Source organism: Dipodomys merriami, unplaced genomic scaffold (assembly GCF_024711535.1).
Source record: "Dipodomys merriami isolate MVZ:Mamm:240054 unplaced genomic scaffold, mDipMer1.0.p SCAF_26, whole genome shotgun sequence".
Lineage (NCBI taxonomy): Eukaryota > Metazoa > Chordata > Mammalia > Rodentia > Heteromyidae > Dipodomys > Dipodomys merriami.
Genome location: NW_027204048.1, coordinates 7,825,408 through 7,846,941, shown reverse-complemented (window position 1 = coordinate 7,846,941; position 21,534 = coordinate 7,825,408). Strand labels below are relative to the sequence as shown.

The 21,534-nt window shown below is 41.7% G+C and overlaps 1 protein-coding gene across 1 annotated transcript; it reads left to right on the top strand.

Moving 5' to 3' along the window:
* Nucleotides 1-3,536: 3,536 nt before the first annotated feature.
* Nucleotides 3,537-17,214, top strand: LOC138836938 (zinc finger protein 782-like). Its single transcript, XM_070035643.1, has 4 exons — nt 3,537-3,908; nt 7,141-7,269; nt 10,756-10,857; nt 13,495-17,214. Exons 1-4 carry the CDS (start codon nt 3,857-3,859, stop codon nt 14,457-14,459), a joined length of 1,248 nt encoding a protein of 415 aa, XP_069891744.1. The 5' UTR covers nt 3,537-3,856; the 3' UTR covers nt 14,460-17,214.
* Nucleotides 17,215-21,534: the final 4,320 nt, after the last annotated feature.

Sequence of the window (21,534 nt, the reverse complement as noted above, 5' to 3'; positions counted from 1 at the left end):
TACTTGCAGGGTTGTTGGTGTGTGTGTGTGTGTGTGTGTGTGTGTGTGCCTGTACTGGTGCCTGGCAGCTGTCCCTTAGCTTTTTGTTCAAGGCTAGATAGATCTACCACTTGAGCCACAGATCCCCTTCTGGCTTTTTGGTGGTCACTGGGAGTAAGAGCCTCATAGACTGGTTATGGAACCATGATCCTCAGATCTCAGCCTCCTGAATAGCTAGGATTACAGATGTGAGATACTGGTACCTGACTTAATCTATCTTCCTATCTATCTGCCTATCTATCTATCTATCTATCTATCTATCTATCTATCTATCTATCTATCTAGGATGAGTAGTGATACAGCTTATTATTATCTTTTTTACTTATCTTTTCTGGTTGGTGTGGATAATTCCCATTAATTATTCATCTTCATGTTTATTGGTGGGGATGTATGTCTTCATTTTCTTGGGTTAATACCACAGAATAAGTAGAATCCCCGAGTTTCACAAAAAAGTATATCATGAGAAACTGCCAAATTGACTTTCAAAGTGGCTGTGTCATTTTGCATTCACTCTTCTGCTCTGTGCCTTTATTATTTATTGTAGTTAGGGGCATCAAGCCAGTGTAGGCCACCAGTACCTGGCTTAGTTTATATTCTTATAGTTTTGGAGAACAGAAGTCTTGGATTCAGATAGAGCCTGAACTCATAGGGCCCAAGGGGCTACACTGTGATCTCATAAGCATGATTTCTTCCTGTGTGAGGCTGATCTTGCTTTTGTTGTAAATTATCAGAGAAGCCACATTTTGAAGGATCGAATCTTGGAGTCTTTATTACACAAGTAGCAGTCTGCAGGAGCCAGTTGTTACAAAGGCCTGTAGCCCACAAATACACAACACAGCTAGGAAACAAGCCAGAGAGGAAAGAAAGGATAAAAAGCAATACCAACAAACCAATTCAGCTCCAATGGAGAGCTGAATAGGGACACCATGGAGACAAGCCAGGAGATAGGACACAGGACACAAACACAAAAACATGTGGCATGGTGTAATGGCCTCTATGCTCCTTTGGGCCTAAATAAGGTCAGGGCAGGGGGCAGGGTCACAGGACACTCTCAGTCTCAGGCTGGACTGACAGGTTCAGTAACTTATCAGCCAAATACCTGCCCCTGTCTCCAAGGACCTGGGCAGGCCCATCACCTGGGAGGCAGGGGCATCACCTTCCCCCAGCATGAAGATGAGATGCCAGACCCAACCATTCACCATATGGCCAATATGGTGCTTGACAGACCTGACCTCCCTACTTCCCTTTGTTGATACTCAATGAAAGGAGAAATCTCAAAGTCTTTATCCTAAGTGAAGAAGAATCCAGACACATATGATTTTTTTATATGAAACTCTAGATAAAACTAAAAGACTACTCAATATAATACAGGCATTGCTGTACATACCTGTAATTCCAACAACTTTGGAGACTGTAGCAAGAGGATCATGAGTTCAAGGCCAGTGTGGACCACATCTTTGATAAGTCAAGGATGCCCACTCTAAGTCCTGACCAGGGGAATAGCCAAGAAAATAATGAAAATAGATACTGGTTAGAAAGAAATAGGTAAAATTGAGCTTGCTTGTAGATAACATGATCTAACATACAGAAAAGCCTGAAACTGTTAGTATTAATAAATAAATTCAGCAAAGTGCCATGATGTAAAAACATACTAAAACCAGATGCATTTGTATAAACCAACCATAAACTATCTGAAAAGGAAGTGAGGGAAAAATTCTGTTTAAAATAATGTTAAAAAAGATAGGTGCCAGTGTCTAAGGCCAAATCCTACATACTCAAGAGGCTAAAATCTGAGGGTTATGGTTGGAAGCCAACCTGGGCATAAAAATATCCCAGTCTGGTCTCCAATTAACCAGCAAAATCCCTCATGTGGAGTTATGGCTCAAGAAGTACAGAGCTTGCCTTGAGTGGAAAAGGCTAAGCAAGAAGTAGGTCCCTGATTTCAAACCCCAGCACCAGAACAAAATGCAGTAACTATATCATATTTAGGGAAAAAAACTACTGAAAACTACAAAACATTTTTGGAAGAAATTAAAGATGACAGAGGAATGGAAAAACATTGTGGTCAGGGATTACAGGATTTCACATGGCTAAAAATTCCACACTATCCAAAGCAATTTGGAAGTCAACTCAATGCCTATAAAAATTTCAATGATTTAACATTTTATTTTATAATAAAAATGCTGTACAGAGGGGCTACAGTTACATGAGTAAGGTAATTAGTACATTTCTTGTCAAGCATTGTTACCTCCTCCTTTGTTTTTCTCCTACTATCCCTTCCCTTCTCCACCGCCCCTGCTCCCCCTGCCAATTTCCAACATAATGTCTTGTGATTCTCATTGTTGCAATGGGTCATCCTGTGTCCTTATTTCAGCATTTGGTTATTCCCTTCCCCTCCCCAAATTAGATAAATGTATATATAAGATGCAGGGTACCAAAAAAATCTAAATACAGTGACAACAGGGTATATACCATAGGGGGAAAATGACTTTTTTATTTTTAATGCGAGGAATCAGTTCTTAAATTCATGTAGAATCACAGAGGATCTAAAATAGCCAAAACAATCATGGGAGAAAGAGCAAGCAGAAGATATTATACTTCTTCTTTTTTTTAATTTTTAATTTTTAATTTTTTGTGAACATACTGTACAGAGGGGTTACAATTACATGGGCAAGATAATGAGTACATTTCTTATCAAGCATTGCAGCCTCCTCCTTTGTTTACCCTTCTCATCCCTTCCCAGCCTCCCCCCGCCCCCCCCCACCGAATCCTCCCCCCCATATTATACTTCTTGATTTCAAAATTTGTTGTGAAGCTATAGTAAGCAAAACAATTTGATACTGGCACAAACACACACACACACACATACACACACACACACACACACACACACACACACACACACACACACGGGAACAGAACTTAAAACCATGAAATCCCTATTCATGTATTCAACTAATCTTCAACACAATACACAAGGAAAAGGCTGCTGATAGGAAAACTGGGTATCTACGTGCAAAAGCTAGATCTTTTATCTTACACTATAAATAAAAACTGATTGACTAGATTAAGACAAACACAAGTCCTCTGAAGGAACGTGCAAAATGCCGTTATCTCATCAAGACCAAATCAAAAGGTTTCTCTGTCATTTGGTGTTAGAGGTGAGGTCAGGTATAACCGACAAGCTCTCAGATTACTGTAGACAATGATGACATTCAACAACCACATCTTTCAGCTTTCCAAGGCCGGGAAAAGCTAATGCACAACTATGGTGGACGCAGAGGCCTATGGGAAATGTAGTCTTGAGCGTGTTTCACCGCCATTGCATCTTGGGCACGGGACTCACGCAGCTTTCTGCGCATGTGCCTCTGGTAGCTCCGCCTCCTCAATGGGCTTCTCGGCCCGGAGCGTTGGCTGCTCGTCCGTTTCGGGGTGTGCTCTGCAAGAAGGGGCGCGTACTTGGGGTGAGAGCCTGGGAGCAGTCCGTGTGTGTGTGTGTGTGTGCTTGTGTTCGGCAGAAATGTCTTGTGCGTTTGCCCCAGCGCGCTCTTGACTGAGCCGCACGGGGCCCTGGAGGGCGGAAGGCCTCCCATCTCCGGGCATCCCAGGCCGGAGCGGGTGCGGGCTGGCGTGTGCGGGGCCTGGAGCTCGACCCGAACGCCCGGGCGCTGGGGCTGAGGTGAGGCCTCCCACCGCTCTGGAGCTGGGAAGACTCCGATCAGTTCCCGCCAGGTCACCCCGGAGCCGAGGCCCGAGTTCTCAAGGTCATGTGAGTGTGCGGGGACCACTCACCTCCCGCTGCTGTTGGGAAACGTCGATGTCGTCACCTGCGTGGCACACTGCCACGGGTGAGGTTACGACGCCCCGAGGTAATTGGCAACCGCTACTGTGTTGTTTCCTGGGCTGACGGGTGTAAACGTCACGTCACGCTGTGAGGTTGGCTTGGAGTACTATCATGGAGACAGTAACTGAGGCTCAGGTGGATGGAGCTGTACTGGGCACAAGCTAAAGGTGAAGGACCTCGTGGATTCCAGGGCAGATGTGATTTGCTTCTAGTCTCAAGGCTTTCTGTTGCAACACCTGCTTCAAGCCAGCATTGTCACCCGCCCAGCCCTGAGCAGAGCTGACCTGTCCCCAAATACACAAGGACAGAATGGGAAGTGAATGCAAACGTGATCGCTCCGTGCGCCCTATGTATTCTAAGATTTTTAGTGTTACTTCAGTGTCAGGCTGAAACTGGTCTTTGGTATAAGGAATTCCAAAGAATCAACATTTTACCCCAAAATGAAATTGGTTTAGGTCCAGCTTCTTGAAATACATCTTCATCCCTTGTGAAGTAGGAAGCAGTGGCCTTGTGTACAGGAGCTCTCCCTAGCTGAGCCCTCTCAGTTCTGCACTCTCCAAGAGCCTCAGAAAATGAACACATCTCAGGCGAGTGCTTTATTCATTCCCCACTTTGTAATCTAATGCATTTATAAGGTTTAGAAGGGTCCATGCATTAACTGAAAAGGGAAACTATAAAGAGAACTCAAACTCAGGTTTGCTACTTCCTCTTGATAGACAACCTTTGCTAAGATAAGTAGGTCCCATACACTTATCAGTTTGGCAAAACTGAAGGTTAGTTCTGAGTGTGCGTTGCATTACATTGAACACCTCCACCACTTGAGCCATAGCTCCACTTCTAGCTTTTTTGATAGTTAATTAGAGATAAGCGTCTCAGACTTTCCTTCCCTGGCTGTCCTAGAATTGTGATCCTCAGATCTCAGCTTCTTGAGTGGCTATGGTTACAGTGTAAGCCACTGATGCCTGGCTGTGATATATCCATTTTTAATTAATTCACACTTAACTTGCCTTAACACTAAATACTTCATATTACCCTTTTAATTATATATATTGATATATATTGCTTATTTTGGTTAAAAAATTGCTAGGGAGGGCTGGGAAGGTGGCTCAGTGGTAGAGCACTTGCCTTGCATGCATGAGGCCCTGGGTTCGATTCCTCAGCACCCCATAAGCGAAAAGAAAAAAAGCCGGAAGTGGCGCTGTGGCTCAAGTGGTAGAGCGCTAGCCTTGAGCTGAAGAGCTGAGAGACAGCGCCCACGCCCAGAGTTCAGGCCCCATGACCGGACCCAAAAAAAAAAATTGCTAGGGAAAACTAAGCATAAGCACATAGACAGGAAATGTTGAATAATAGGCAATATTATAGGGCTTGTACACTGAATACTGAAGTCTTTTATAAGGCTTCAATAATTAAACCAATATGGTCTTAGTACATGATGAAGTATACTATACAAACCAGAAGAGAATGTTATGAGTAGACACAAATCTCTTCCTCTCTCCTTCTCCCCCCCTCTTCTTTCCTCTCTCTTCCTCTTTCTCTCTCCCTTTCCTCCCTTCTCTTTCTCTTTCTATCTCTCTATCTCACTCCAGTATTAGTATGCGAACTCAGAGTCGCCTGCTCTTTTTTTTTGTTGTTGGTCGTGTGGCTTGAACTCTGGGCCTAGGCGCTGTCCCTCAGCTCTTCAGCTGAGTGAGTGCTCTACCACTTGAGCCACAGCTCCACTTCTGGTTTTCTGAGTGGTTTATTGGAGATAAGAGTCTCATGGACTTTCTTGCCTGAGCTGGCTTTGAACCGCTATCCTCAGATCTCAGTCTCCTGAGTAGCTAGAATTAACGGTGTAAGTCATCAGCACCTGGCAAGTCTCCTTCTCTTGCTGAGCTTTTTGTTGTTGTTGTTGTTTTCCTTTAGGCTGGCTTGTGCTCCAACACTTTGAGGTACATTTCCACTTCTGGGCTTTACTGCTCAGGCTGGCTTTCAGCCATGACCCTCAGATCTCGGCCTCCTTCTGAGAAACTAGGATTTGATGTGAACCACTGGACCCTGGCTCATAAATATCTTAATTTGAAGATATGTGACATCTCAACTGAGTTTGGAAAGGCTGAATACAAATGTCTAGGGTGAAGCATTCTGCAAGTAGCAGGGTGATGGATGAAAAGACTGTAGGTGTATACATTCTTTATTTTGGTATGCTAGTCCTAGGCTCCTGGGGCTTCAACTCAGGGCCTGGGTATTGTCCCTGAGCTTCTTTTGCTTAAAGTTTTTGCTCTACCATTTGAGCCATGGCGCTACTTTCATTTCTTTTTATTTTATTGTTAATTGAAAATAAGAGTCTTAGGGGCTTTCTTGCCCAGGCTGGCTTTGACCTGCAAACCTCAGGTCTCAGTTTCCTGAGTAGCTAGGATTACAGGTGTGAGCCACTGACAACCCAGTTCTGTACATTCTTGAACAATGATTCGTTTCCTTGCTGTTGTAGTGATTTTTTTTCCAGCCTTATTTCCTACTTCTGTTTTAGTTCCTGATCAGGTTAATTGATATATTTTCTAGTTTCTCCATCACCTTACCATAGCTGTTCTGTCTCAGGACTAGCTTTCTCGAGTATATCTCCTGAATGTAAATGTGGTTTTGTGTAGTACTGCTCTGGCTTACCTGTACCTCTTCAGTTGTTCCTCCTTGATCCAGCAGGGATCCCCTTGGTTGGGTTGTTTGTACTATATAGAGTACTCTGTATAATGTGTTGAAAATGCATACAGAAATCCTATTCATAATAATAATAAAAATGTAAGGCATGAAACTTCCTCAGTATGTTAAAAGGCAATGTGTGAGCTGGCTCACACCTATAATCCTAACTACTCAGGAGGCTGAGCTCTGAGGATCATAGTTCAAAGCCAGCCTGGGCAGGAAAATCTGTGAGACTCTTTTCTCCATTTAACCAGCAAAAAGCTGGAAGTGGAGTCATGGCTCAATTGATAGAGCACTAGCCCTGAGCAAAAAAGCTCAGTGACTCAGGCCCTGAGTCAGAGCTAGGACTAGCAGGCATATGTACACAAACAGAGAGGCAATGTGTATAATTAAAAAAAAAATAGAACAGAATTAAAATCAAGTTTGTGCTCACTATGTATCCCCAAACTATAAGACAAGATTTAGGGCCATGATAGGTATCCTTTAGGGCATTCACTTTCATCTCTCCACAATGAGCATAGTCAATTAGTTGCTGCTCCTGATTCTTAACCACCATGTTGACTAGAACTGTGTTGTCACAGGCATCAGTGTCCTTCATGGATGTGTGTGTGTGGACCTCACTGAGGAGGAGTGGCAGTGCCTAGGCCCCGCGCACAGGACCCTGTACAGAGACGTGATGTTGGAGATCTACAGCCATCTCGTCTCTGTGGGTGAGCACACCATCTTCTGTGACAAAATGTATGCAGTGGATTACCATCATAATTAAGGCTTGGAATATTTCCATCATCCCCCCCCCCCAAAATACCTTGTAGCTCTTTTTGGGGAGTCCTTTCTCTCCATCAATGGTCCTGCATTCTGTGGCAATAATTTTTCTTTTTCATTTGATTTTATATAAATAGAATCAACAACTATGTATACTTTTTTTGTGTGTGCCACTTCGTTTTCTGGTGGTTTATTGGAGATGGATAAGAGTCTCATGGACTTTCTGCCCAGGCTGGCTTTGAACTGCCATTCTTAGATCTCAGCCTTCTGAATAGCTAGGATTACAGGCGTGAGCCACCGCCCCCCCCCCTTCCCCCAATCCTCTGCCAGTTCTGGTTTTTGAGAGATTAATTGGAGATAAGACTCTCATGGGGACTTTTCTGCCTAGGCCTGCTTCAAACTTCGATCTTCAGATCTTAGCCTCCTAAGTAGCTAGGATTGCAGGGCTAGGATTACAGGGATGAGCCACAGGCACCCGGCTCAACATCATGCTTTTGAGGCTCTTACATATTTATGTGTATTAGGAATTTATTCTTTTTCTGTTGAGCATCCTTTGTGTGTGTCTGTCACAATTTGTTATTCTTTATCAACTGATAAGACTTATCCGACTTTTTAGTTTGGAACTATTAAGAATAAAGCTATGAACTTTCACATCCAAACCGTGTGTGTGTGTGTGTGTGTGTGTGTGTGTGTGTGTGTGTGTGTGTGTGTGTGTGTGTGTGTGTGTGTGTGTGTGTGTGTGTGTGTGTGTGTGTGTGTGTGTGTGTGTGTGTGTGTGTGTGTGTGTGTTAAGAGAGAGCGTGTGTCCCAGAGCTGGTCACTTAGCTTTTTCATGCAAGGCTGGCACTCTACCACTTGAGCCACACCTCCAATTCCATCTTTTTACTTATGGGAGAGAAGTATCTCTCAGATTTGTCTGCTAGGGCTGGCTTTGGGCAGTGATTCTCACATCTCAGCCTTATGAATAGCTATGATCCACAGGCATGAATCACTAGTGGTTGGCTCACATACAGATCCTATGTGGATTTAGCTATTTACCTAAGTCACAAGGACTGGGAGGTAAGCCTTTTCTGGCATCAGGAGGACTCTCGGTATGGGCTATTTTGAAGACCTGCATGATTTCCTAATTATTGGGCCCCTGTTAATGTTCCCTCCCACTCTTACCCCTTTCTCCTGTCCATTGCTTAATCCTGATGGGCTTAGGGTGCTCTGCTGTCTGATTGGCCACTCATCAGTCACTGCATTGAGGCATGGGTGTCATTAGGTGCACCTGAAGCACCTAAGTAAAACAAGGAGCCACAGTGCCTGTGTCAGAAAGAAATAATGAGCACAGTACAACTAGGAGTTAAAAGTCAGAAGATGTCTAATAGCTCCATCTAGTGGACAAATGTGTAACAGCCATAAGAACTGTGGATCCTGCTCTAACTACTGCTTTTTGGTAGTGCCTTCTAATGTTGAAAGTTGTCCTTGTCTCTGAATGAACTGTCACCTGTCCATCGACCTTCTTTAGGGGTGGGAAAGGACTGGTTCTTAATCTGATCCCACATAGAAGAAAGTTTAAAGAAAAATCTCTTTAGAAGATGGCTTAGTGGTAGAGTGCTTGCTTAGCATGCATGAAGCCCTGGGTTTGATTCATCAGTACCACATAAACAGAAAAAGCTGGAAGGGGTGCTGTGACTCAAGTGGTAGAGGGCAAGAATTGAGTAAAAGAGGCTCAGGGACAGTGCTCGGCCCTGAGTTCAAGACCCAGGACTGGCAGGGAGGAGGAGGAGGAGGGGCCGGGAGGGAGAGTGGGAAGGGGAGGAAAGGGAAAGAAGGAAGGAAGGAAGGAAGGAAAAAGCTCTTTGAAAGAGGTTTAGAAAGATTGACATTTAGGCTAAGTTACCTGGGGACCATTAATAGAACAAAAGTTGTGCTCCCTAGACATTGTATATGTTTGTGTGTGTGTATGTATTTAGACCTTTTAAAATAACTTAAAGCTTTTTTTTAAATTGTGCTGGTGTGGGGCTTGAACTTAGCCTGGTGCTCTTGCTTGGCTTTTTCATCACTTGAGCCGTACTTCTGGTGTTTGTTGTTTTTGCTATTGTTGGTTAATAAGAGTCTCTCAGATTTGTTTGCCTGGACTGGCTTCAAACCTAGATCTTCAGATCTCAGCCTCCTGGGATGAGCCAGCCACCAACACTCAGATACTTTTATTTTTTATTATTGTAAAAGTGACATACAGAGGGGTTACAGTTATATAAGTCAGATAATTAGTACATTTCTATGTATTTATTTATTGATTTTAAAAATCCTGATCAGGAAAAGATGACATACCACATAAATTAAATGTTTTTAATAAAAAAGCTAACCAGTTGTCTAGTTACATTTCTCCCCCCAAAACTCCACATAAACTCAGTAGTAACTGAATCTCTAGGCAACATATTCAAAGTCGAGGTTAACAATTAGGTGAAAAAAGAGTTCTCAGATCCAATTAAAAGTCCTGCTTCATACGTAACGGGTGATCCTGGCTACTAGACTCTAGACAATATACTAAAATGCCCACTAAGAACATTAAATTCAAGTAGCCTTTTTTCAGTTTCCAATTTGTAAATGAAGATCTCTTATTAATTCTATCAGAAACCTTGTTGCAACTTGTTTTATTTACAATGCCAACTTCTGCAAGCTTAACTAAAGTTAACTAGACAATAAACTAGGCAGAAATTGCTCTTACAGAAAGAGAGAAATCCTAAAATGCCACTTTCCACAGAGAACCCACAATTGTTTTTTTTCAGAAAAGAGAAACTTTCACTTGGACTAGAAGAAACTCAGCCAAAGTTTGGGCTGTGTATTCAAACTATGCATGCAACGAGGACAATATTATGCTAATACAATTGATGTGCTGTTACATTTGTCTACTGTTGCTCTAATATTAACAATTATAAACAGGGCAGTGCAACTAGTATTCGGGACAATCCTTGTAATGTTACAGTGTCAGGCACATTTCACTTCTCTTCACACCACTGGTTCTCTTTGCGTACCTGGGCTTCCTCCTCTTCAGTAAAGTCGTTCTTAATGTTGAAAGTTTTGCAAATCTCAGGAGTTTTCTCCTTAATCATATTGGCAGCAGTCTTACCTGTGACTTCAAGCAAACCTTTGATGTCTAAGTAGTTTGCAGCCAGAATAAGTTTGAAAGGTGTTCCTTGGTCAACTTTCAGGAATTCTTGGTCCCAAAGAGGAATATCATCTGTATGCTTTTCTTTGTTCTCAGGGAGGAGGATCATCCTTGTGGTGGGTACACCACGGAATGTTGAGTTCAAGCCCTAGTACCAGCACCCATGTACACACACACACACACACAAACACACACACACACACTTACATTGAGTATTTCACACTTAGGAACAGGGGAACTTTACAGCTAACTCGAGTTCTGAATTATTTCCTTTTTGCAGGGTACTGCTCTACAAAACCAGAACTGATCTTCAAGTTGGAACAAGGAGACAATCTGTGGTCATTAAATAAGGAGAACAAACTTCTAAGCCCAAATTCCCCAGGTGAGTTGTTGAATATTGCCAGAAGGTTCACTGATTCACAAAAAGTCATATTCATGACTAAATTTAACAGGAAAGATACAAAGGAAAATCAGAGACAAAGCCTGGGGCAAGTCCACAGGAGATTACACACAAGATTCATGAGTTTTTATAGTACATATATGATTCTCCCAGCAGTGAATAAAATGAGTAAAAGGGCTGAAGATAAGAAAAAGGACATTTTTGTTAATGGTAAAGACAGTTTTAAAGTGGGATGTTGTCTACTAGGAACGTTTATTATAGACTAGATAGTCAAGATTTTTATTGTGGACTGCTCACATCGGCACCTTTGGTCTAGTATCACCCTTGAAAGTCCAGACTTTTTGAGGGGAAACAGGTGTTCAGCCTAAGTCACCATATATATACAAATAGTTTGAGCACAGTAAACTCTTCTGAGATATTTTTGAGAATCTTGGAAATCCTTTAGAAATTTTAAGTTTCTGGTTTCCATCCAAGAACAAACCTGGCAAGGAGGCCTTTTAACGAGTACTTAGGTATGTTGGAGCAACTATTATCTGCACAAAACCACACAGACTCTCAGTATAATATGGAGTAAGATAGATTTGTGCATCATATAATGTAGGTGAGCTGGGTGCCAGTGGCTCACATCCATAATCCTAGGCTGAGATCTGAGGATTGTGGTTCAAAGCTAACCTGGGGAAGGAAAGCCCATGAGACTCTTAACTCCAGTAAAATACTCAGCAAAGGCCAGAAGTGGTGCTGTGGCCCAAGTGGTAGAGTGCTAGCCTTGAACCAGAGAAACTCAAAGACAGTGCCAGGCCCTGAGTTCAAGCCCCCAGGACCAGCACACACAAAAAAAGAATGAGAAAATTGAGTCAGTTGCATCCACAGTGTAGAAGGAAACAAGGGGCACAGTTAAAATATTATTTTAAAAATGAAAAACACAGTTATGAATTGATAAAGCAATAAATAAATAATCAGTGTTTATTTACCACTCATATTTTGGGTTCAGTTAAAATAGAAAGCAGGTAAGAGAAAGGGTATTTTATTAATGGTAAAGACAAATTTAAAGGAACAATATGAAAGGAACAAATAGTTTGAGTATTTGTGTACCCACTATGCCTTTTCATGAAAACTGTAAGCATTATAAGGAAATATATGGACATATTAGATATAGTAGACTCTGCTTTTCATATCACAGACCGAAGACATCAGTTGAGACCTTAAACTGGTGCCCAGCAAACTGGTCAGTCAAATTTACCTGCTGTCTCTTGGAAAAGGAAGATTCATTGGAACACAGGTTATAGGAGAGTTAAGCAGTTGCAACAAATGCCAAAAGATCAAGCATAACCTTGATTTATTTTAGCCTTTTTACTGAAAAAAGTTTAGTGACACTGGCTGTAGAATTTGTAATATATTTTATAAAATGAATCTCTAATGTGTTTTTTAAAACTCTGCTTGGGAAACAAAGAAAAAGTCTTAAGATGACCATGGAATATTAATAAAATATAAAAAGTGTTTAGGTACATGTTAGTAAATTCCACAGGAAAGGCTTTGTTCACTGAAACTAAGACTATAGCTTGTGAAGAATTTAAGAGAAATTAGTTGGGTGCTGAGGCCCGAGGATCACACCTGTAATCCTAGCTACTAAAGAGGCTAAGATCTGAGAATTGCAGTTCACAATCAGCCTGGGCAGGAAAGTCCATGAGACTCTGATCTCTAGTTAACCTGGAAGAAGCTGGAAGTGGTGCTATGGCTCAAGTGGTAGAATGCCAACCTCTAGTGAAAAAGCTGAGAGTTTAAGGTCCTGAGTTCAAGCCCCAGTAATGGCATAAAAAAAAAGGAAAATTAAAGGCCTTCCCTTGGCTTTTGAACTATCATTTCACTGTGCAGTTCAGGCTAGTTTTGATCTGACAAGGCATATAGCCCAAGCTTACCTCGAACTTGTGACCCTCCTGCCTATACCTCCCAAGTTTTAGGATTGTAGGCATGTGCCTCTGTACCACCTGGAAGAGTACTCTACCACTTAAGCCATAGTTCTACTTTGGGCTTTTTGTTGTTAATTGGAGGTACTTTCTTGCCCAGGCTGGCTTCAAACTAATACTCAGACCATCAGCCTCCTGAGTAGCTTGGATTACAGATGTAAGCCACTGGTGCCTGGCTATATTCTTGTCTCAGAAAAACCTAGACCTTATAGAGTTGGTTGTTGTTGTTGTGACCTACTTAGTGCTTATAATCTCCATTACACTTATCATTGATTTTATTGTTCCCAGGATCCTGTTCCCAGGATCCAGCAGCTCACTTAATAAACTCTATTCTCAATTGTTCCTCTTATTTTTTCTTTGTATTCTTTTCTGTACTTAGTTTTGACAGCTGTATTTTAGGATACCAGATGTATATGCCCACCCTTAGAGACATGTTATTTCTAGTTTACTTTTCTCTAGTAAAGAACAGTTTTTAAAAACCAAGGAGTATATAATAGGTATATACTGCATTTTTTAAAGAATTATGTATACCTTTACCTGCAATTAATTTATGGGTGGGAAGCAAGCCAGAAAACAAGAAATCAAATACATAACAGAATGTATGTATCTAAAACCCATTAATAATTGCATTATTATTTAATTTTCTTATTTTTAGAAGACTGCCATCCTGATATTCTCTCAGAAAAGAACCCAGAAAATCAAGGCAAACATTTATCACAAAAAGCATTGACTACAGAACCAGAAATCTCTGCAAAACCATATGATCCAGACAAAAACATTTTTCCTGCAAGAGTGAAGCCTTATAAATGTGACACCATAGGTCCTACATATCTGGGTCTTAGCCCACTCTTCTCGCACACTCAGTGTTCAAGGGAAAAGGCATATGAGGTGAGCTTACATGAGAAACAGCTCCTTGGTAGTAAGGACTGCAGAATGAATACTGGAATGAAATCTTTTGTTTTTAGTGAATATAGGGAACCCCTCAATTACATGGAGGAAGTTAATCAGCATCACAAAATTCAGAATCTGCGACAAGTTTTTAACTATAATGAAAGTAGACAAGCTCTTGAAAAGACTTCCCTCAAGATATCTCAGAGTACCCACCCCAAACTGAAATATTGCGGGTTCAATATATCTGTGGAAACCCAAAGAAATAAATCAACCATTATTGTGTCTCAGGACATTCCTCCAGAAGACAAGAGCCGTTATGAGTTAACTGAAAGCAGGAATAGTTTCAGTCAGACCACTCAGAAAACACCAAGAACATCTTTCATCCAGAAATCACACCAGGAACAACAGAGAAATCATACTGAGGTGAAGCACTTGAAATATGGAAAAAACCTCCGGCATAATCCAGCTCTCCTGCTATATGAGAGAACTCACACCACAGATAAACCATCTGATCTTCCCACGTGTACATCCAGCTGCCAGGAAACTTGTGATGTACATCTCAGCTCTCACTTTAAGTTGAAGCCCCATGAAGGCAATGAATGTGGACAACCCCGCTCTGTGGTCTTACTCCTGATTCGGCCTCAGAAGAGTCACACAGGAGACAAACCTTATGAAAGTTATGAGTCTCAGAGGGTCTTTGATAAAAATTCATGCCTAAGCAAAGTATAGACACCTTACATATATAAATGTGATAGCTGTGAGAAAACTTTCAAAACAAGGTCAGGCCTAAAATAGCATCAAAGAAATCACACTGGGGACAAACCTTTTAAGTGTAATGAATGTAGGAAATCCTTCATCTTTAAGTCAAACCTCATCGTACACCAGAGAACTCACACAGGGGAGAAACCCTTTATATGTTATAAGTGTGGAAAATCTTTTGCCCACAGGTCAGGCCTAAGAAGTCATCAGGGAACTCACATAGGGGAGAGGCCCTATCAGTGTGAGGTGTGTGAGAAAGCTTTCAAACTGAAATCAGACCTAAGCAATCATCATAGAACACATACAGGGGAGAAGCCCTACGGATGTGATGACTGTGGTAAAGCTTTTGGTAGTAAGTCAGCCCTGAGAAAGCATCAGAAGATTCACACACGGGAGAAGCCATTTAAATGTGGAAAAAATGCCAGCCAGAAATTAAGCCTTAGAGAACAGAAAGTCCATACAAAGGATTAAATATATGAATGTAAAGAATACAGGAGAACTCAGCCAGAAATCAGAGCTCAACCCATAAAAGGAAGCCAGGTAGAACTGTAAGTATAGTGAACATTAGAATTTCTTCTGCACAACATTATCAAAACATCAGAAAGACAAGGTATATATAAATTTTGTTCACAAGCAATTTATTTATTTATTTTGGGAAGGGTCTGGTCATGGGGCCTGAACTCTAGGCCTGGGCACCATCCCTCAGCTCTTTAGCTCAAGGCTAGCGCTCTACCACTTGAGCCACAGTGCCACTTCTGGCTTTTTCTTTCTTTTTTTGGGGGGGAAGGGGGTCTGGTCATGGGGCCTGAACTCTGGGCCTGGGCGCTGTCCCTCAGCTCTTCAGCTCAAGGCTAGTGCTCTACCACTTGAGCCACAGCACCACTTCCGGCTGTTTTCTTTTTGTTTTTGTGGTGCTGAGGAATCGAACCCAGGGCCTCATGCATGCAAGGCAAGCGCTCTACCACTGAGCCACCTTCCCAGCCCCTTGTTTCTTATTTTTTGGCAGTACTAGGGCTTGGATTTGGGGCCTCATGCTTACTCCAGTTGCTCACTTACCTGGTGCTCTGCCACTTTCGCCATGACTCCAGCCTTACTTTTTCTCATACATTCGGAGAGAATTTCATGGATTCAATGCCTGGTATGTCATTGAACTGAGATTCTCCATCCCTCAGCGTCTTGAGCAGATAGGATTTTAGGTATGAGCCACCAGTGCCTGTTTTTCCTGGGTAGTCTTGGAGTGTGGATTTCATTGAATATCAGAGGACTCAACCAGCAAACAAAACTATAAAGGTAATGAATTTAAAAGAGACTCTGAGTTCAGTCCTTGGGACATTCATGCTGCAGAAATGCTCTAAAATGAGCAAGCAGTCATAGTAATTCATCATTTAAGTCACAAATAGAAAAACCTGGAGGATAATACATGTGCAGGCACCTATAGTCAAAAGTTAATTTTCTCAGTATAGCACAAAATGCTGGATGACAAAGGGCTCACAGTTGGCCAAAACAGATGAGAAGTGAAGGTAATGGACATGAAAACCCTATCATAAGTCCATACTCAGTCTGAACTACACCATAGTAATCTCTATATTCCACGGAACAACCATAACAATAATCAGCAATACCTATTTCCTGGCTCCATGCTACAAGCTAAAACCTGTCCATCTCACTGTCATCCAAATGGATATTAAGTTCTAGTTAGTGGAATGTGGAGGTCAGTTACACACCAGTCTCATTAGTACATCTCAATTTTTTTCTCAAAAGACCAAGTAGAGATTACCCTGGAGTTCCCATACGGAGATGGAAAGAACGGCTGTAACATGTCTCCTCACAGCTAATCAGTTCCAACTTTGTTTTTTGTAGCAACAAAGTTTTGCTGAGCTTCAGGAGGTAGATATACCTGAAATTGATACAAATGTCCCACCCCCATATAATATAGCCTATGAATATCATTTCTATAGATACCTGAATTGACCATTTCAGAAGAAACTTGCAATAGCAATTCGGATGTCCATAGCTTTTGTCCACCGCCACCCCCCCTGCCCCCTTAGTTCCCCTCTGATGATTTTCTTTTTTCCGTTGAATGTATACCCAGGAGTGGTCCATATGCTTTAAGGTTTTGAAGCACCTCCACATTGGTTCTTCATAATGGCTGTGTGGATTACAACACCCCCTCCTTTTCATCAGGTAATTATTAGGTGGGGGGAGGTGTAAATGGATAAATTTGGCAATATATGCTGAAGAAATCTCTTACTAAGAGAATCATATTAAACCAGTAAATATTTCTGATGACTGTTTTGAATGTGAAAATTTCTGCAAATCAGCAAATTTTACCTCTCACAAATATGAGAGAGATGTATCCATTTGAGAAAGGTAAGTAATTATTCCCCTGATAGAAATTTTATACCAAAACTTGTTTCCTGTGTATTAAAGAAACATATAGTGAAATGCACAGTATTGATTCAGATATTCACTAGAATTTACTAGAATAGCTTGAAATAAAATCACATAAACTGACCATAACAATATGTGTGTTTTCTGAGTTGTCTGTTTAGCTACATATGGAATTGTTAACTGAAAGTTCGCCATGTCATACACATTTTCTTGTCCTGCTGTCCTCTAACATAAAACCCCCTTCCCTGCTTTTCAGAAATGCCAGTATTTTCTTTGTACTTATATATTACTATGTATTTTAATTAACTTATTAAATGGGAAGATATTGTCCATATCATCTTCATTGAATTTTGTTTTTTGTCAGTTGTGGGTGGGGCTGGAACTCTGGGCCTGGGCGCTGTCCCTCAGCTCTTCAGCTCAAGGCTAGCATGCTACCACTTGAGCCACAGCGCCAGTTCTGGCTTTTTCTGTTTATGTGGTGCTGAGGAATTGAAAGGGCCTCATGCATGCAAGACAAACACTCTATTACTGAGCCACCCTCCCAGCCCCTGAATGTTTTATTTTCTTCTTTGGGGCGTTAGAAGCGTTCCTGGTCCCCAATTTGGCCTTAAGTAACCCAAACTCCAACCCAGTACCTCCCTTTCTAACAATCCAACACCAGCCCACATTTAGCCACCATTTAGCTCAGCATTTTCAGCTCTGAACCTTAGTTTCCTCATGATTTACTTAAGAGTTCCTGAGATATTCCCATCCCTCTCCTCCCCTGCTATTTTGGTTTTGCTCCTTTGGTTGTGTGCCGACTGCAGCTGTATGCTGCACTTTCACCAAGGGCAGAAAGTCCCCTGGTGGTCAAGGAAGATCCTGGAGTTGGTGGGCTAGGGAAAGACAGATTTACAGAGAACAGGAAGCTCTATTCCTCCTCAAGGACTTTGCCCTTACTAGCACCCTAGGTATTGATCTAGAGGTGCCCAACTTATCTGGGAAGGAGAATATTGCTCCTGAATCAGTCACTAGACTTATCCCCTTCGAAAAATGTGCCAGAATTTGCATGTTGCACCAGTTTCCATTTTATCCACCAATTTGGGACAAATTGACAGAACTTTGGCCATGTTGATTCTTTCAATGTGAATATTCTCTTACTCAGTTTTAGTGATTCTCAATAAAATCAGTCACTTCTACTCATGAATGGATTTGATATCTTTGGGGTTTGTTTTTTGTTTTTTGTTTTTTGGGTCCGGTCGTGGGGCATGAACTCTGGGCCTGGGTGCTGTCCCTCAGCTCTTCAGCTCAAGGCTAGCGCTCTTCCACTTAAGCCACAGCACCACTTCCAGCTTTTTTTCTTTTTTGCTTATGTGGTGCTGAGGAATCGAACCCAGGGCCTCATGCATGCAAGGCAAGCACTCTACCACTGAGCCACCTTCCCAGCCCAGATTTGATATCTTTGGATTCACCCCTAGTTCATTGTTATTTAGTGTAATTATAAATTGTAATCTCAAATACTTTTCATTTGTGGCTGTAGAGTGACTGAACAGTTGAAATTAGACCTATATGTCATCTATATGAAATTTATATTTCTATATTTCATCTATATGAAATTAGATCTGTGTTCTATTAGTGTGTCTCAGTTTTGTGAGGTTCACTATGCACTCTTAAACATTACCTGTGTTCAGTGACAGTGTTGATGAAATGTTTTCAATTCTTGCATCTTTTCTTTCTTTGCCTTGCTGTGCTCTTCCTGCTAGTGTTCCTGTAAATGGTGCACTTGCAGACAGGGCAAGGGACATGCCTTATTACAAAAGGAACTTAAACATTTCAGTACAAAACATGCATGTTTGTACATTTCCCTCAAGATTTTCTCACCAAATTGTTTTTCTATTCCTTGTAAATGGAATTTTTAAAAAGCCATTGAATGTTAAAATTAAATAGTGGGTATTATTCAGTTTCTTTTTTACATCTTTGGTACCTTTTCCTTTCAGTATGCACAGTGTAGATTTCTTCTAATGTTCAGTGAATCATGCATTCTTGGAATGATCAAACCAGACTTGTCCATTCTGTATTGTAAGCACAATGGATTCAGTGCAAGGTGGAATGAGGAACGCATTTCAGAAGCAGGAACTTCCAAGTTAGACACAGGTAGTATTAATGTGTAGAATACCGGTCATTCTGCTATTCACAGGGCATATAGTCAATATCTGGGCTGGTAAATAAGCAGTTTAAATGAAGTGTAAAGTGGCTAGGGATGTTGTGTGCAATTGGTCTAGTATATGTGAGGCTCTGGATTTAGTACCTAGCATCCCTTCCTCCATATTCTCAAGCACACAGGCACACAGCACTATGATAGTTGCTACAAGAGTCCAAGAAAAGAATACTATGTGTGTAATATTCTCTTTAGTATTCGGAATCAGCGCTTGATTAGTTTCCTGGTTTCAGAATACCACCTCTTTTTGGAAACCCCAACATACTCAATGCAACTCCACTTCTATTTTCTAGTATCTGAATTCACTTCCTGATTGCTAATGACAACCATTACATGTAAAATTTTATGCCCAGTAGTTAGTCTTATAAAAGCTGCCATTGGCTTCTCATATACATAATACATGCTGTATTTCCATATGTATAAATTGAAAACGGATACCCTCAAGCACATTCATTCTAGTCTTTTCTATATTTTCTTCTATGATTTTAGTGGGAAAATTAGTTTCCATTAGCCATAAACAGTTTCTTCTTTGCTAATTTCTAGAAAGCTTATCACAGTTTCATGACAGCTAATTCATACTACTTAAACCTACTGGCCAGTGCAGCTTACTTCAGTGCTCTGGCACATCCTTAGTCTGTGTTTCTGACATGGTTAAGGCAACATTGGATGCAGCGATGAGTTTGCCTGAGGAAGTCGCCTTTTATACAGGCCAGTGACTTCAGAGCCCCTTAAACCTGAACCCTTGAATTTCAGACTACTCACCTCTGAGGGAATGTGCAGTGCCTCCTGGTAGCTTCTTCAGAGAACTGACTGATGATCTGAAACAAGAAGGGTGAATCAGCTGGGCTGCAGTAATCCTAGCTACTCAGGAGGCTGAGACCTAAGGATCCCCATGTGAAGCCAGGCTAGGCAGACCAGTCCCAGGCAGACTCTTCAATGAGACAGCAAAAAGCTGGAAGTGATGTGGTGGAAGTGGTAGAGTGCTGGCCTTGAGTGAAAAGGCAGAGCAAGGGCAAGAAACCCAGATTTTAAGCCCCAGTAATGGCACATTAAATTTAAAAAGTGAGATTTTTATCCCTTCCGTCCCAGAGTAGAGCCAATTTTTGGATTCCTAGAGGGCAAAGTAATCCTTGGTTTAGGGTTATTATGACTCATCTGTATGCAATGAAACATTTGAGGAAAGTTTCTAATGTCTTCCTCAGTGATTAAATACTCACATTGTGTAAAACCAGTACTTCTGCTCCATTGCTGCCATTCATTTGAAGTAGTAGGCAATTTGTGCTTTTAACCCAGTGCTTGAGAAATTTTCAAGTTCAATAAATCTCAAACAGGCCTGGGAAGGTGGCTTAGTGGTAGACTGCTTGCCTACCATGCACAAAACCCTGGGTTTGAATACTCAGAACCACATATACACAGAAAAAACTGGAAGTGGCACTGTGCCTCAAGTGGTACAGTGCTAGCCTTGAGCAAAAGCAGCTCAGGGACAGTGCCCAGGCTCTGAGTTCAAGCCCCAGGACAGGCAAAAATATAAAAATAAAAATAAATCCCAAACACAGTTCCTGAAGCTCCAGGAGTTACTCAAATGTCTTGACACCTGCCCTAGTCTTCCTGTGGTGATGGGCTGTGGAATCCTGAGGAAGATCAACTCCACACCTGCCTCAAGGGGAAGATCTTAGGGTGAACAAAAGTTGAGCTATTTGGTGTGTTAAGGATGAGACCTGAGGAAGAGAGTCTGATTACTCTCTGTCCCCTAACTCAGCCTTTCTCTAGATTGGTACCTCTTTTTGTCACTAAGAGCTGCCTAAACCTCAGAGGCAGCTGCCTCCATCTCTGCTGCAAGGTTGAAGCACCAGATCCTTGGGTCTGCTCATAAACTTTATGTCTCCCTTTATGCTCAGGGCTGTCAGGCCAGGAAAGATTCCAGGAAATGAAATATTCTAACTATCTTGTACCCAGTTCCTGGTCACTCAGAGGAACCATCCCTCTCTGGTTGCTCTAGGTGATGGATGAGCTTAATGGACAGAGTTGGCCTCTAACCTGGGATATTTGGGCAGTGTATCTGTTTCATTGGTGTGCCTATCCAACCAGTACTAAAGAGTTTTGGTAGCTGTAATCCTAGTTCGTTAGGAGGCTGAGATTTGTGAATTATGGCTTGAAGCCAGCTCCAGCAGGTAAGTCAATGAGACTCCTATGTCCAATTAACCAGCCAAAAGCAGAAAGAAGAACTGTGGCTCAAGTGGTAGATCACCAGCCTAGGGTGAAAAAGCCAAGACAGCTAGCAAACACTGAGTTGAAGTTGCAGTACGAATATACACACAAAAGTTATTATTTAAATACAATATAGTTGATGAAAGCCTATATTCAGCAAAGAGAAACAGATCAAATTCTGGGATTCCTTAATATTTTGAAACTTGTAGACAACTACAACTCTCAGGACAGAAAGTTAAATCACATATC

What these genes read in the sequence shown, in the direction of transcription:
- LOC138836938 (XM_070035643.1), top strand. Translation starts at nt 3,857, where the DNA reads ATGTCGTCACCTGCGTGGCACACTGCCACGGGTGAGGTTACGACGCCC. An exon ending in TGAGGTTACGACGCCCCGAG is followed by an intron (nt 3,909 to 7,140) that starts GTAATTGGCAAC and finishes GTGTTGTCACAG; the next exon opens with GCATCAGTGTCCTTCATGGA. An exon ending in CAGCCATCTCGTCTCTGTGG is followed by an intron (nt 7,270 to 10,755) that starts GTGAGCACACCA and finishes TCCTTTTTGCAG; the next exon opens with GGTACTGCTCTACAAAACCA.